We start from the raw sequence: 13,289 nt of genomic DNA on the forward strand, positions 1-13,289 counted from the left end.
ACTTTTTATAAATTTATTCGTTTTTTTTAAGAATTAAAATTTAAAATATTTTGTTTTATGTATAATAAATTTTGTTTTAAACTTTATTTTAATGTTTTACAATTTAAAGTTACAAAATAAAAAAAAATAAAAAGGAAAATAACAAATTAAACTCCAATGAGAAAATAATTAAGAAAACTTTGTTTTTCATTGTTGTTCTGGAAATAAACAAACATTTCGTTTTTCTTCATTCTTTGAGCATAAGAATATAGTAAGTGGAAAATTCTTAAATTGCTTTGTTTGTTAATGTTGAAAATTTTTCTTAATTATTTCAAAATGAGTTATTTTTATTTCTGTTAAGAAAAGTGCAAATTTAAAATGATTCACTAATTTAAAACTTTCATGTCGTTTCTTAAATTTTTACAAGATTATGATGTTTTTGCTGCTTTGTTTGTTTTCCGCGTTTTTGCTGGATGATTTAGGAATCAATGTTTGTTTCTTTTCCATTTTAATAGTTTTCTTCTTAATTTTCAAGGTTTTCCATTGTTTTTTTTTTTTTTTGTAGGTTTATTAAAGACTTATTAAATACTTAAATCTAAGAAAGAACTTCTATATATAATCAAGATGTTGTTATTTGTTATGTTGATGCTTATACTTTTTTTGGGTGTATGTGTGTGGTGTATATAAGTGTGTGTTTTTATAAAAGGATGTATTTTATTAATTATTTATATCCCATGATTCAATTTGTTGATGTTTTTATATTTTTTTTTTAAATTTATTCTGTAGCTGTTGGTCATAAATTTAACTTTCCGATTCACATAAGTGTTCCAAATTTAACAACAAAAAGTTGCCTTTTGACAACAACAAAAAGAACAGAAGAAAAACAAGAAGGAAAAGGACGCAAATACAAAACGAGCAATTTTAATTGAAAACCACCAATATTTTTTTTGTATGATTCTTATGAAAAATATATGTAAGTGTATGTATATGTATATATATAGATGTACGAAAACCCATTAATAGATAACTTCGTAAACTGTGGCTTTTTTGTCTCCGGAACCCGTCACAATGTACTTGTCGTCTGTTGATATGTCGCAGCTAAGTACCGATGAAGTTTCCTTGGACTGAAAGAATAAAGTATGTAATGATTGTTTGCTCGCACATGGTTATTATAAGGTGTACAGATCGTACCTGGAATATACTTGCGCCATAGGGTGTTCGCCAGGCATTGAGTAAGTTGTCTTTACCGGTGGATACGAACCATTTGCCACAGGTGGCAAAACGTAACGATAACACGCAACTTTCGTGCAAGTGCAGTTGGTATTTGTCAGGTTTAGAAGCGTGTAGAACTTCGACATGGGAATTTTCCATACCAACAGCCAACCAATCGCCTAGGCAGAGTGAAAGAAAGATAAATTAATAATATAAATAATATAAATATTTAACAAGTCAATACGAACCTGTTGGGCAATATCCTAATGAGAATATCTGTGAACTGAAATCATGTTGCTGCAACTGGCGTCCCTCGCGTAGATCCCATGACCGAACTGTATTGTCGAGACCGCCAGTCCATAGACGAGAACCGTCCGGACTAATGTCGATGCAAGAAGCACCATCAGTATGACCTTGAAATTGACGCACTAGAATTTCGTTGTGCAAGTCCCAGACAGCAATGTTACCATCACTACAACATGAAAAGCACACCTTCGAATCGGGACTAATAGCTAAGGCATAGCAAGCCGGTGCCGACGATGTTAACTCAGCTTTTATACGAGGTGTTGGACTGGCCAAATCCCATATCGATAGATTTGATGCTTCTCCTCCAACAATTAAAGTGCGTCCATCTGGCAAAAGTTTTACTGAGCGAATATAATTGTCACGTTGCAGACAGTCCAGTTGGCTAATAGGACTTTTATTGGCCGGCTGCGAAATGTCCCACACCTTAACGCAACCTTTACCACCGGTGTATACATATTTTGTGGGATTGGATATAGTGACAGCGCAAACAACTTCGCCATGTGATAAAGTGTTGATTTGACGGGCATGTCTCGGTATGCCCACACCTACAAGGGCGTCAGGAGGAAAGGGAACGGGCTGTAGACTACCTTCGCCATTCATATGGAAGGAATATGCTCTAAAAATTAGAATAATTATAAAATTTGCATTCTTTGTAAACTTAAAATTCAGCAACTTACGGCTTTCCACCGGTTAACGCAGTCGGATGTGGAATGCCATTGGTTCGAACATGAGCGTGTGGATCATAGGGTAGTGGTGGTGGTCTACCATAAGCCGGGTCGGAGGGTGGTCTCTGGTAAGGATCAGCTGGGCGCTGATACGGTGAAGCTGGGTATCCAGCCGGTGGTGGACCACCTTGTGGCATCATCTGTTTGGGATTAACGCCCTGAGCTGGTGGCGCTGCATTTGGAGTGGGAGTGCGAGCTTTAGCTCCCGGTGTTCCAGGCTTTTCCATCTTAATCAATAGAAATGAATACACGAATGAATCTCATCATGATTATTGATAAAACTTACACAACTTACATCTTTTGTTTTAAGGCTGGGTGTTGACCGTGATGAACTAGAGCCTGAACGTGATGGTGGCCTATCTGTCGGTGGTTTGACACCACTGCTGCCTGGTTTATCTAATCGTTCACCATTTATACTCTCCCGATCGCGACCCTCCATAGACAAGTGCTCGCCATTAGGTCGTGGAGAATGCGATTCCTTAAACATAAATAAAAAAGCTCCTGTTAACTTCGTGCACAATTTACATATAAATAATAATTCTATAATTTTAATAGTTTTGCTTCATCAAATCCAATTAAAGATTTGCTTCATTTCAATAGAATATTTTAAGGATTTAATTGCTTATTGTTAGTAGAGATGTTTAACAATGAAACTCAACTCACCATTTCATTTGCAACATCTACGACTAAATCTTGATCGCTTTTATCTCCTTCATCCTCCTGGAAAAATTTTGAAAAATAAAATAAAATGTGTTAACAAGCGAACGTACACTTTTATCACTTTTAATATTCTCAAAAAAAAAAAGAAAAACTACAGCTAGAAATTAAACTTAGGGCGGTATTTATAATCTATGTACTTAAATGTGGTTAAATTTAATTATTTAGTAGCATTAGCTAGTGATAAGAAGGAGAAGAATTAATATATTTGTCAAGCGTTTGGAAAATGTAGGAGGGAAAAGGAAGGTAATGAATCTAAGATTAAATTAAGTATCATTTTATTAACTAATTATACTACTATAATGCTAAATAGCGAGCAACAACAGAGAGAGATACAGAAAGAGATAGAGAGAGAACAAGTAAGCCAAACAAAACCTTTACCTAATCTTTTATTTGATTAATTTTTTTTTTCGTATTTAATGGTGAGTTGAGCTTTAATATTTGTTTAATTTCAAAATATATATATATTTTTTTTTGCAATATTTATCTACTGAAATTCTACACTCTTTTTTGTTAGAAACAAACAAAACAAAAATTATAAGAGTGGTTTATACATACTTTATTTCATAAATACTTACCAATTTTTCCTGTTTAGGACGTTTGGAGTCATTTTCGATATCAAGTGGTGATCGTGTTCGATATTTCTCACGATCGGCTGGAGAAACCGAATTGCGCTGTGAAAGAATATGTATATTTAGAAATATATTGAATTTGTTTTTAACTGAAAGTACTAACCAATCTTTCCTCGGCACTGGCTGGACCCTCGAGACCTGCTGGTTTCATATCAGGTCTGTGGTGTTCTGGCGGTGCTTTAAGTAATCCTTGAGGTCCGTGTGGTAAACCCATCGAAGCTCCTAATGCGCCAAATGGACCTCCAAGTGGCCCCAAAGCACCCATTGGTTGTGGAGGACCTCCTGGCACCTGCTGCACATGTATTTGTTGCTATCATTGAAAAAAAATTACAAATTAATATATGTTTACACTTGAAATGCACATTACTTTTGATTATTTAATTTTTGAATTTAATTATTAGTATGAATATTATTATCGGCAGAGCCAAATCTTATTTACTTATAGCTCATTTACTAAAAAACAAATAGCTTAATGTAATTAAACGACTAAATAAATAAGCGATATGTAACCGTCACCAAAACATACATTAATATCGAATAAAAAGCTTTTAATTGAACCAAGCTCTAGTTATGACGTCCGCTTGCATACTACAATCCTAAGATATTTAACGTTGAGATTTTTTTATATATTTGTTACTTAAGTTTTCACTTTTTTGTTTAAAACATTAGAAAAATACGAATTCACAAACATTGTATCAATTGATGTTGTAATAAATGAAATATGAAATGATCACAAATAGTTCATTTTTTACATACATACATAACAGAAATTAAAGATGTTAAGATTCTGTTAGTAAATTTGTACCTTATAACGAAGTTTTAAACAATATCAAAAATCTCATTATATCCACAATATCAAAGACTCATCTAAATAAAATTTATTTATTTTCTAATTTTTTTAAATTAATTTTTTTAGGAATATAAAAGAAACCATTTGAAATCATTTGTCGATATAACATAATAAAATAGCAGATTTACTTTATTAACTCAAATACCAAAAACGATTTAACTCAGTTCAGAGGCCCAACAAAGTCATATAATAAAAAAGTTCAATTTATGATTATTGAATTTCATTTAAAGTTATGATGATTTTTTTCATTCAAATATCACAAACTTGCTGAAAATGCACTTAATATTAGACTGATAAATGAGAAGCAAATTAATTATTAAAACACTTTAAAAAAGATTTGACAGCAGATAAAATGATAAATACAATTAAAATATAAACAAATAAAAAATGTGTTTATGCATGTACAGTTATTTATGTAGATGGATGAATAATTTGATGATCCAAAAGCTTTGTTGTTAGAATTTGACCAACAACACTATAACGTAATAACATAGACATATATTTATAGGACATTTTAAATAAAAAGCGGATGATGGTGATCCTTAAAAAGGTATAAACCAATTCTATCTATAATGTAAAGTACATTTATACAATTAATCAATTAAATCATTACACAGCCAAAAGACTCATCCTTTATAAAGTTTATTTTGTCATTTTGCTTGTATCATGGTTTAAAACAAGAATTTAATTTTAGAAAATAAATTGTTATTTAAAACAAAAATATATAAAAATTGTTTTATTATTTTTATATTACCAATAAAAATAAGTACTATAGATCTTTTGAGCCATGTTTTGTCTTCACTAACATAGGTATATATATGCGAATGTTTGCATATTTCATTGATTAATTGTATAATTAATCCTAGAAAAAACATAAATTTAGATAAAAAGGAAAAACTTACAATAAGTTGTTGCATTCCTTGCTGATGTTGCTGCTACAATTATGGTTAAAGGTGCAACCAGTGTACAATTTTTTTTTTTTAATTAAAAAATAAATAATTTTTTTTGAATATTTAAAATAAACAAAATTTTTACATAATAAAGTCTGCTGTCAAACCAATTTACACATACTAAACTCGTTTCTACAGATAATCAACATTTTAGATATATGTACATGCATAAGAAATTATTACAATAAATTGGAATTCGTAAAATATGTAGAAGAACATGTAGAAAACTTTTCTAAATTACATACGTGCAAGACCCAATCCATATTAATATAGATTAGATAGAAAGTATATAATTGTGTTTGTGACGATATATAATTCGTATTCTGAAATGCAAAAAGGCGTAACAACCAAAAAATTTAAATTCGACTTTTGGATTGAAAATTGTCTACCACATCAAAAAACATGTTGTCGCAAATTTTTAGAATTATATTGTCAAAAACTCCGATTTTATTGACATGAAATTCAAAAGGGCTTAACAACAAATTAGTCATTTCCGCAAATCAGAAAGTCTGGCGGTACAGTCATATTCAAACGTGTTTATTAATGTTCAGATATAAATCTTGTAAAAAATTACGTTTTTATAGCAACAATAGTTTATATTTTATTTAGTTTTTTGTCTCTCCTATAAATTTTACAAAAGTGTTGTTACGCCTTCTTGCATTTCAGGTGACGATATATTCTTTTTAATACATAGGTATTGTGCGAATTTTTCGATATTTCAAAAAATAAAGACAATAACATAATGACATCCACTGTATTTGTTCTCGCGATCGTTTTATTGATATGATTACTTTGTAGAAACGACTTTGTTGTTAATTGTTTTTAATTTAATTTGCTCAATATCACATTAAATTACATATCTTGAAAGAGTTAGGTATACATTTACATATAATTAGGTCTTTTTATGAAATCTTATTTATTGAAACTTACCCCTATGATAAGATTTAAATCCTGCATTGTAACCTGTTTCGCACGTTCTACGGCCTGTAGTACTTGTTGTTGGTGATCAGCTTGTAAAAAGGGCAGCAATTGATTGATTAAAGTATTTAAACGTTTGGCAATTTCCGTCTATAAAAATAAAAAATATTCAAAAATGAAAAAGAAAGAGTTGAATAGGAATTTTATATGAATACCTGTTTGTGCATTTCTACGTTTAGGCCATACGACATTTCATAATACTAAAAATAAAATATACATTAAAAATTATTAAGATTAATTTCCTCTTATTATTTCATGGCATATTATTTAATTCTTACCATGACATAATGGCGTTGCATTTCCGTTTTTTCATTTGCCAATTTTTCGCACTCAAGTTTCAATCTGTAAGAAAGCAAAATAGGAATAACGTATGTATGTGATCTGTATTACTTTACTATGGAGAAATAAATATTGAATACAAAATAATGCACTATTTCCAGATTATATCTAAAACATGTTAAAATTACAATATTTAGGAAACGTATTATATGTGAATTTTATTGCCGGTATTCATCGTTTCCGATTAAAAAAAAATCCTGATTATATTCAAAAATTGAGTTAGTGATATTCGTTGTCGACCGGTAGCAAAAATTTAATCAAGGAAAACGCCTTATTTTGCGGCAAAATATAACTGATATGTGGATATATATTATTCTATGCTCTTGTGGTTTGTGTTTCATTTTTTTGTGATATAAATGTGCATATAGACTTATTCTACATTTTAGCCACAATCACACCAGGGCTTATAAAGAGTCATTTCATATCGTTCAAATAAACCTGCAAATGGTTTTTACTAAGTGTAATTTTGAGACACAACTTCAGTCATTCAATTGTTTCCATTTTAACAACAAAGAAGCAACCAGGCATTAAAAGCTTTAAAAAATACAACAACTCATCTTTGTATTTTTTTTTTTTTTTTTTTTTTTGTAGACTGCAAAATTTTTATAAAGAGCAAAGAACAATAATAAACAGGTTTTGGATGCTGCTACTTCAGCTTCTACATACTATTAAGAAAAAAAAAAGAACCATCAGAAAAGAAAACTTCAAACAACACAATAAGAGTAAATCATGCAAAAGGCTTTATAAAAACAATTATAGGTTCATTTAGTGCTTTTTTTCTACAAGATTTGTTTGTTTTTTTCAAACCAACATTTTTAAAATCTTCTCGGATTTAAGCAACAAACTGAAATGAGTGGTTTTGTTTCCATTATTTGTGTAGGAAGATGTGTTATACCTATTGTGTTTTGTATGCGAATTTGTGTTGTGTTTTATGTTATTCTTTACTATTTTCGCTCATCTCCTCGACAATATACTCGTGATTCTCTGCATTAATGTAACTGTGTATGCCAAATAATTGTCCCTCTACTGAAAAGATCCTTAGCTTGGCAAACAAGGCGCTTATAATAACAATAATACACACAAACACACATTTGACACAGTTTTCTTTGAATTGAACTCTTTTACGTTAGCAAAAAAAAAAAAAAAAACAACAACAAATATACAAATAAACAACAAAGGCCAATACAAATACTTGTTAAATATGTTCTATAGTTTGTTCGTATCCCAGCAAACATTTTATTCATTATTTATATTTCAACAATTCAAAAATGAGTCCTTGATTTATACTTTACACTTAAGGTAAGTTCGAAACTAAAACATATTTCACGAAAAAGACGTAAATGGGTTTTACATTATAATAAGTTGTATTAATATCGAAGTATCATTGTCTTTAACACAAAATCAAATTTGTTGTCAAAGTACAATGAACAATTTTCATTCGTGTATTACGAAATATATTTGTTTGGTTTGTTCTTAATTTAAAATTACTTATGAGGGAATTATTAGGAAGAATTAGAGTACAAATTAAAACCCAAAAGAAAACTACAAATAAATTGTGTATTTTATAAAATAAACTAGATTTTTTTACCCGGCGTTGCCCGGGGTTTAAAGCAGTTTCATAACATTATACTTAAATATTCAGTCATGCAAAAAATTTAAGGAAATTGATGAAGAAATTCCTTATAATTTTTTTGTGAACAATATTTAATGGAATATATTTTAGTTATATTTAAGTAATGAAAATAATTGATATTTATGCTCAAAAGTACTAATTTTAACCCCTTTTTACCCTCCTAGTCCAAGTTTTGAAAAATGATATAGCCTATAACACCCTCCAAGAATAGATCTAGCAATGTTCCAAATTCCAAAAAAAAAAAGAAAATCGGTTCAGACGTTTAGACTTGATTGACGAATAAACTAACGAACTGACTTATATAGAGATTTATAATATTTATTAGGATTAGGATGAGTTTGAAAAATTTTTAAAAGCTCAATACATTTCAAACTATTTTTAGAATTTTAAATAATACTTTATATTAATACAAAATCAGATAAAGTACTTGAACCAATATTTTTTGTAAATATTTTTTTGTCTTCATGTATTTTTCTAAGTGCAAATAATATAGAATCAAATAATAAAGACGAATGAAAGTGATAACTTAAAAAATGTATTATGTTTATTATAATAAATTTATATATGCATATTTATAGAAAATCAAAATGTCAACTTTTTAAGCGTCAAGTCATTTTCGTCAACACTTATTTGTTTGATGCAAAAGGACCTCATTTGTTTGGTAGATACACTCAGATAACTCGTTTTATGGATTATAATTCTAAATTTCTTCTAAGGAGTTTTCAAGCAACCAGTTCTTTGGCGCAAACTATACATTGATATCAAACTAGTACAATTAAACGCATACTAGTTCTGAAATAAATGCTTAGAACTAGTTGAAAAACATGTTAAAATTTGAAATAAATTAAAAAAAAAATCATTTATTTTCATCGAATTTTTTCATGTTTATGGAACAAATTTAATTTTATTTTAACAATATTCAATAACAATATAGGCCCAAAACATAAAAAATGTATATTAATAATGAATTATATTAATAATTATGTATATGGACAATAAATCTATTTAAGGAATTAAAGAATATACCGCTTTCAGCAGCAAGTTTCTTATAACCAGGGAAACCAAACTATGCAAATGCATGGTTAAGATATTTAGACTTTTTAAATTTTCTTTTTTAGCGCTTATTTTACCAATAAGAGCATGAAAATATTTTATAATTTTATTTTATTATTTTCAAAATTAAAGTGCCTGTTTAAAAATTCCAAAGTAATAAAAAATTATTTTTTTATCTGATTTAGAAAATCAGATATTATAGCGATTGGAAGAGAGCATCAAACTTTGTCATTTGGAATTAATACGCGTATTCATAGAAAGGAATTAAAGCAATATTAAAAATTTTTTATAAAAAAACACTTACAGAAGCTAATTAGTTTTTATACAAAATTTTAAAAATTGTTTTCTTTTCTTCTTTCTGAATTTAGGCATTAGCCTATTAAGGGAACAAATTTTGTAAATAAACTTTAACGCTTCCACAGAATCAGTTCCGAAGATGTCAATTCGGATTAAAAATCATTGGTTTCAACGCCAAAGTAGAACAAGTACGCGATAAAATGTGGAACTAATAAAATTTTTCTTTGGATGTTAATATGTTCATATGTCCATAACGCTTCAACAGAATTAGTTCCAAAGGTGACAATTTCGAACAAAAATTATTCTCAATTTTAAAATGGTTGTTATAAATTGTCTTTCTTAATAAACTTGTAATTCATTGTAATCTTTTATGGAATAAAAATAATTCAAAAGTGTATTAACGCAAGTCTATAAAAATATCTAATCGGTGAACAGTAGATGAAAACTTCAAGAACTATTTTTTATTCATTGAAATTATAGAAAGTCTTTAATGTCAAAATTAGGACGTAATGCAAAAAAGATTATATGAAATTTTTAAATAATTATATACATATATACCTTAATCGATACTCTATTTAAAATCAAATGCTTTCAATATCCAGTTTTTTAGTAAAGATAAAATTTAAAATAAAAACTTAATTTTAAAACAAATCTATCTTTATGGTTGGAAAACCTTTGGTACTGCATATTTCTAATATATTTAACTTTAATTTTAAGATTTTTTAAAGAAAGTAGCATATAAAAATACATTTAGGAACCTTCAAAGCAGGAATTAAAATTTTGTAAACAAAAAATATCATAAATATATTTAAAGTGCATCACAGAACATCTTCCCTAAAAACATAATATTTTGTTGCAAACCGAAAATACAAAAACTAAATGCATATACATAATTATGTGAAAAACTAAATTTAAATACTAAAAGCTAAGAATATAAAGCTGATCCATTTCTAAAATTTAGATATCCGGGATTGTTAAGTTCACACATAATTTATAAAAACTCTTGAGAAACGACTATATTTTAATCTTTTTTATGTGTTATATATTATTTCATAGCTGTCTAATTAATGTTGACTGATATTTACAAATATGGAATATTATTGAAATATATAAACTTCTTACTAAAATTTCTACGATTTAATCCTTTTAAATTATAGTTTATGTTACGAAATATGTAAGTGCAATTGTTGACAAAAAGAAACGAAAAATAAATATTTACACCTTCGACTAAGCAAACAAGTCAGCCAGCCAGCCAACCAACCAACCGACAATGTGTGTTTTTGTTTGTACACAGCAAATACTAAAAACAAATAAAATATACAAACAAAAGTATTTAATATTTACTTACGTGTGATACTGAGCCTGCAAAAAGTTAAACTCCTCCTTAATACGTTCCAAAGTGTCAACTATGGTGAACTTTAGAGGACCCTGTGGTGGTGGACCCTGTATCCACAAAAATTCAGACCCGAATCGAACAAATGAGGAGTCACCAGCAGGACGAATGTAAGAGAAAGAGAGAGAAAAAAGTGGAAGAAAAAAATAAGGATAATGGCATGTTAGAAATAAACATATGAAGTGCTGTGCAAAAATTGTTGTAGTTTTTGATTTTTACATGAATGGGTGGCAAATTGGAAGGAGTGGGAGTGTGACTAGTAGAAGATGGATGTGTGTTGAGGTTGAGTGTGTGTGAGTGTGTTTTTACCGTTTGCATATCACTTACCCCCGCCGAAGGGTGCCGCACCGGTGCAGGATACATTTTTTTGCTTTTGAAGTACTAAATTGTAAAACAATGGCGAGGGTCTCTGAAATAAACTATTATCGGAGAAGAAATGTGCAGAGGCAGATAATGCCGACTTTGGATGAGGGAGTATATAGGGTCCAACAGAGATGTAACGTTCAACAATCTGTAATCAAACAATATTTCATTTAGGGAAATTTATTTTCATTATATTTCTGGCACACACCTCCACCTCCCGAGTCAAGAAACAATATCCGTAAAGCAGTACTTCTCCTGTTCCTTCGTTTTATTCTTCAAAAGACGTTAACGACGACAACGTAGGTCGGTTATCGTTTTACTGCAGTAGACGTCGTAAGTTGAGATGTCGATGTCGTTACTCTTCTTCACCTCTTTCTAACCAGGGGGGACTCCGTTGTCTTTCTTGCCTTTTCTTCTTTTATGTAGTTTAATATGTAGTGATGGTGCTTCGATTCTGCTACTGCTGTTCTGCTGCCTACCCACTTTTTATTGTCAGTTAATTTCCTCGCGTGTTTTTGGTACACTAATTTCACAGATTTTCAAAAATTTTCACTCAATTTATATTATTTATTACTTCAGCGTTTGATTTTGCATATTTTTCACAAAAATTAAGTAGTTTTTTCACGTTTTATTGAATTTTTATTATTTTGCACAATTTTTCGCGTGTGCGCAATCACCAACCAAGCTTCTTCTATTTTCTGCCAGCCTTTTTTGTCGTCGTCTTCTTCTTCGTTCTTCTTGATATTTTTTCTACTTCGTTGTTCAACTTCACAATGGCGGATATTATAGCTAATTTTTTCACATGCGTATTTTTGCAAAATTTTTAAAACTTATTTACGAATACTTCATTTAACTTTTTTAAAACATTCATAGTAACTTTTCATAATTACATGGAGAACTCTCCACTTTTCCATGATTAAATATTTTAACACGTTAAAAAACTATAAGCAAAATTTTTTTCTCCAAAAAAACGACTGAAATTTTTCCTGGCCAACGCCGAATATGACGCTGAAAATGAAAAATGATGATGACAAAAGAAATTAAAAGATAAACCCAAAGAGAATGAGAAAAAAATAATAAAAGATCAGAGATGCCAAGTTTTGAAAAAATATATAAGAATTTGCTAGAGTCGTATTTACTCACACAGGGTTGTAATAAAAAGCATTATATTAATTTTATGCTTCTTATTAAAACCCTGCCTGCACTTGGTTGAGTGTGTTTTGACCTGCTCATATTATTATGGATATAAATATAAGTTACCAGGATATTAAATTACATATGTAAAATGTCTGACTGTCTGTCTAACTCTATAGGAAAGCTTGAAAAATTCTACGCAACTTTCACTTTGTTAACAGAATTTGTGAAACGTTACACACAATTCGTATTTCTATTGGTTTGATTTTTAATTTCAAACAACCATTTGTCAAGTCGACTATTTTCTTCTAATAATTGACTCTACAGCAAGAAACAAAGTATAAAATAACAGTTATTGTATATAAGACCGCTTATAAAATTACTTTTTTTGAAAGGTGGACAATAGAGTACTTCAAAAAATAAACTTGTAAATTTGTCCTAGTTTTTTTTTTAATTTTAGGATATATTTACATGAGACACACACAGCATAAGCATCAAGTTACATCTCAAATTGCATATATAGAGTAATATTTTTCGTATTGGCCGTAAGATTTCTGATATATTCGTAAATTTTATTCAACGAATCTGTATTTATCTCATCGTATTAGTATTAAAGTTATTTCTGGATCTTTTGATTATCTTTAATATGGTTATACGGTATGTATACGGTGTTTGTAGACGTGACTACGTATCTAGATTTGCTGAACGTTTTCTTATATGCTCTTATA

General features: G+C 29.3%; 1 protein-coding gene across 8 annotated transcripts; it reads right to left on the reverse strand.

The window, feature by feature from the left end:
* Window positions 1-421: 421 nt before the first annotated feature.
* LOC111674489 (protein groucho) lies at window positions 422-12,443 on the reverse strand. 8 transcript variants are annotated; one of them, XM_023435100.2, is made up of 15 exons: window positions 11,636-12,442; window positions 11,392-11,575; window positions 11,020-11,114; window positions 6,628-6,691; window positions 6,505-6,549; window positions 6,302-6,439; window positions 5,324-5,356; window positions 3,675-3,881; window positions 3,518-3,613; window positions 2,886-2,942; window positions 2,518-2,700; window positions 2,175-2,449; window positions 1,440-2,113; window positions 1,171-1,370; window positions 422-1,103 (listed from the first exon to the last, which is right to left on the reverse strand). In XM_023435100.2, exons 2-15 carry the CDS (start codon window positions 11,425-11,427, stop codon window positions 996-998), a joined length of 2,211 nt encoding a protein of 736 aa, XP_023290868.1. In that variant the 5' UTR covers window positions 11,428-11,575; window positions 11,636-12,442; the 3' UTR covers window positions 422-995. The 8 variants fall into 8 exon arrangements, with proteins under 8 accessions (XP_023290868.1, XP_046806627.1, XP_023290864.1 ...); XM_046950671.1 differs by having other exon boundaries at window positions 11,374-11,575; XM_023435096.2 differs by having other exon boundaries at window positions 11,284-11,575.
* Window positions 12,444-13,289: the final 846 nt, after the last annotated feature.

The sequence above is a fragment of the Lucilia cuprina genome, chromosome 4 (assembly GCF_022045245.1).
Source record: "Lucilia cuprina isolate Lc7/37 chromosome 4, ASM2204524v1, whole genome shotgun sequence".
Lineage (NCBI taxonomy): Eukaryota > Metazoa > Arthropoda > Insecta > Diptera > Calliphoridae > Lucilia > Lucilia cuprina.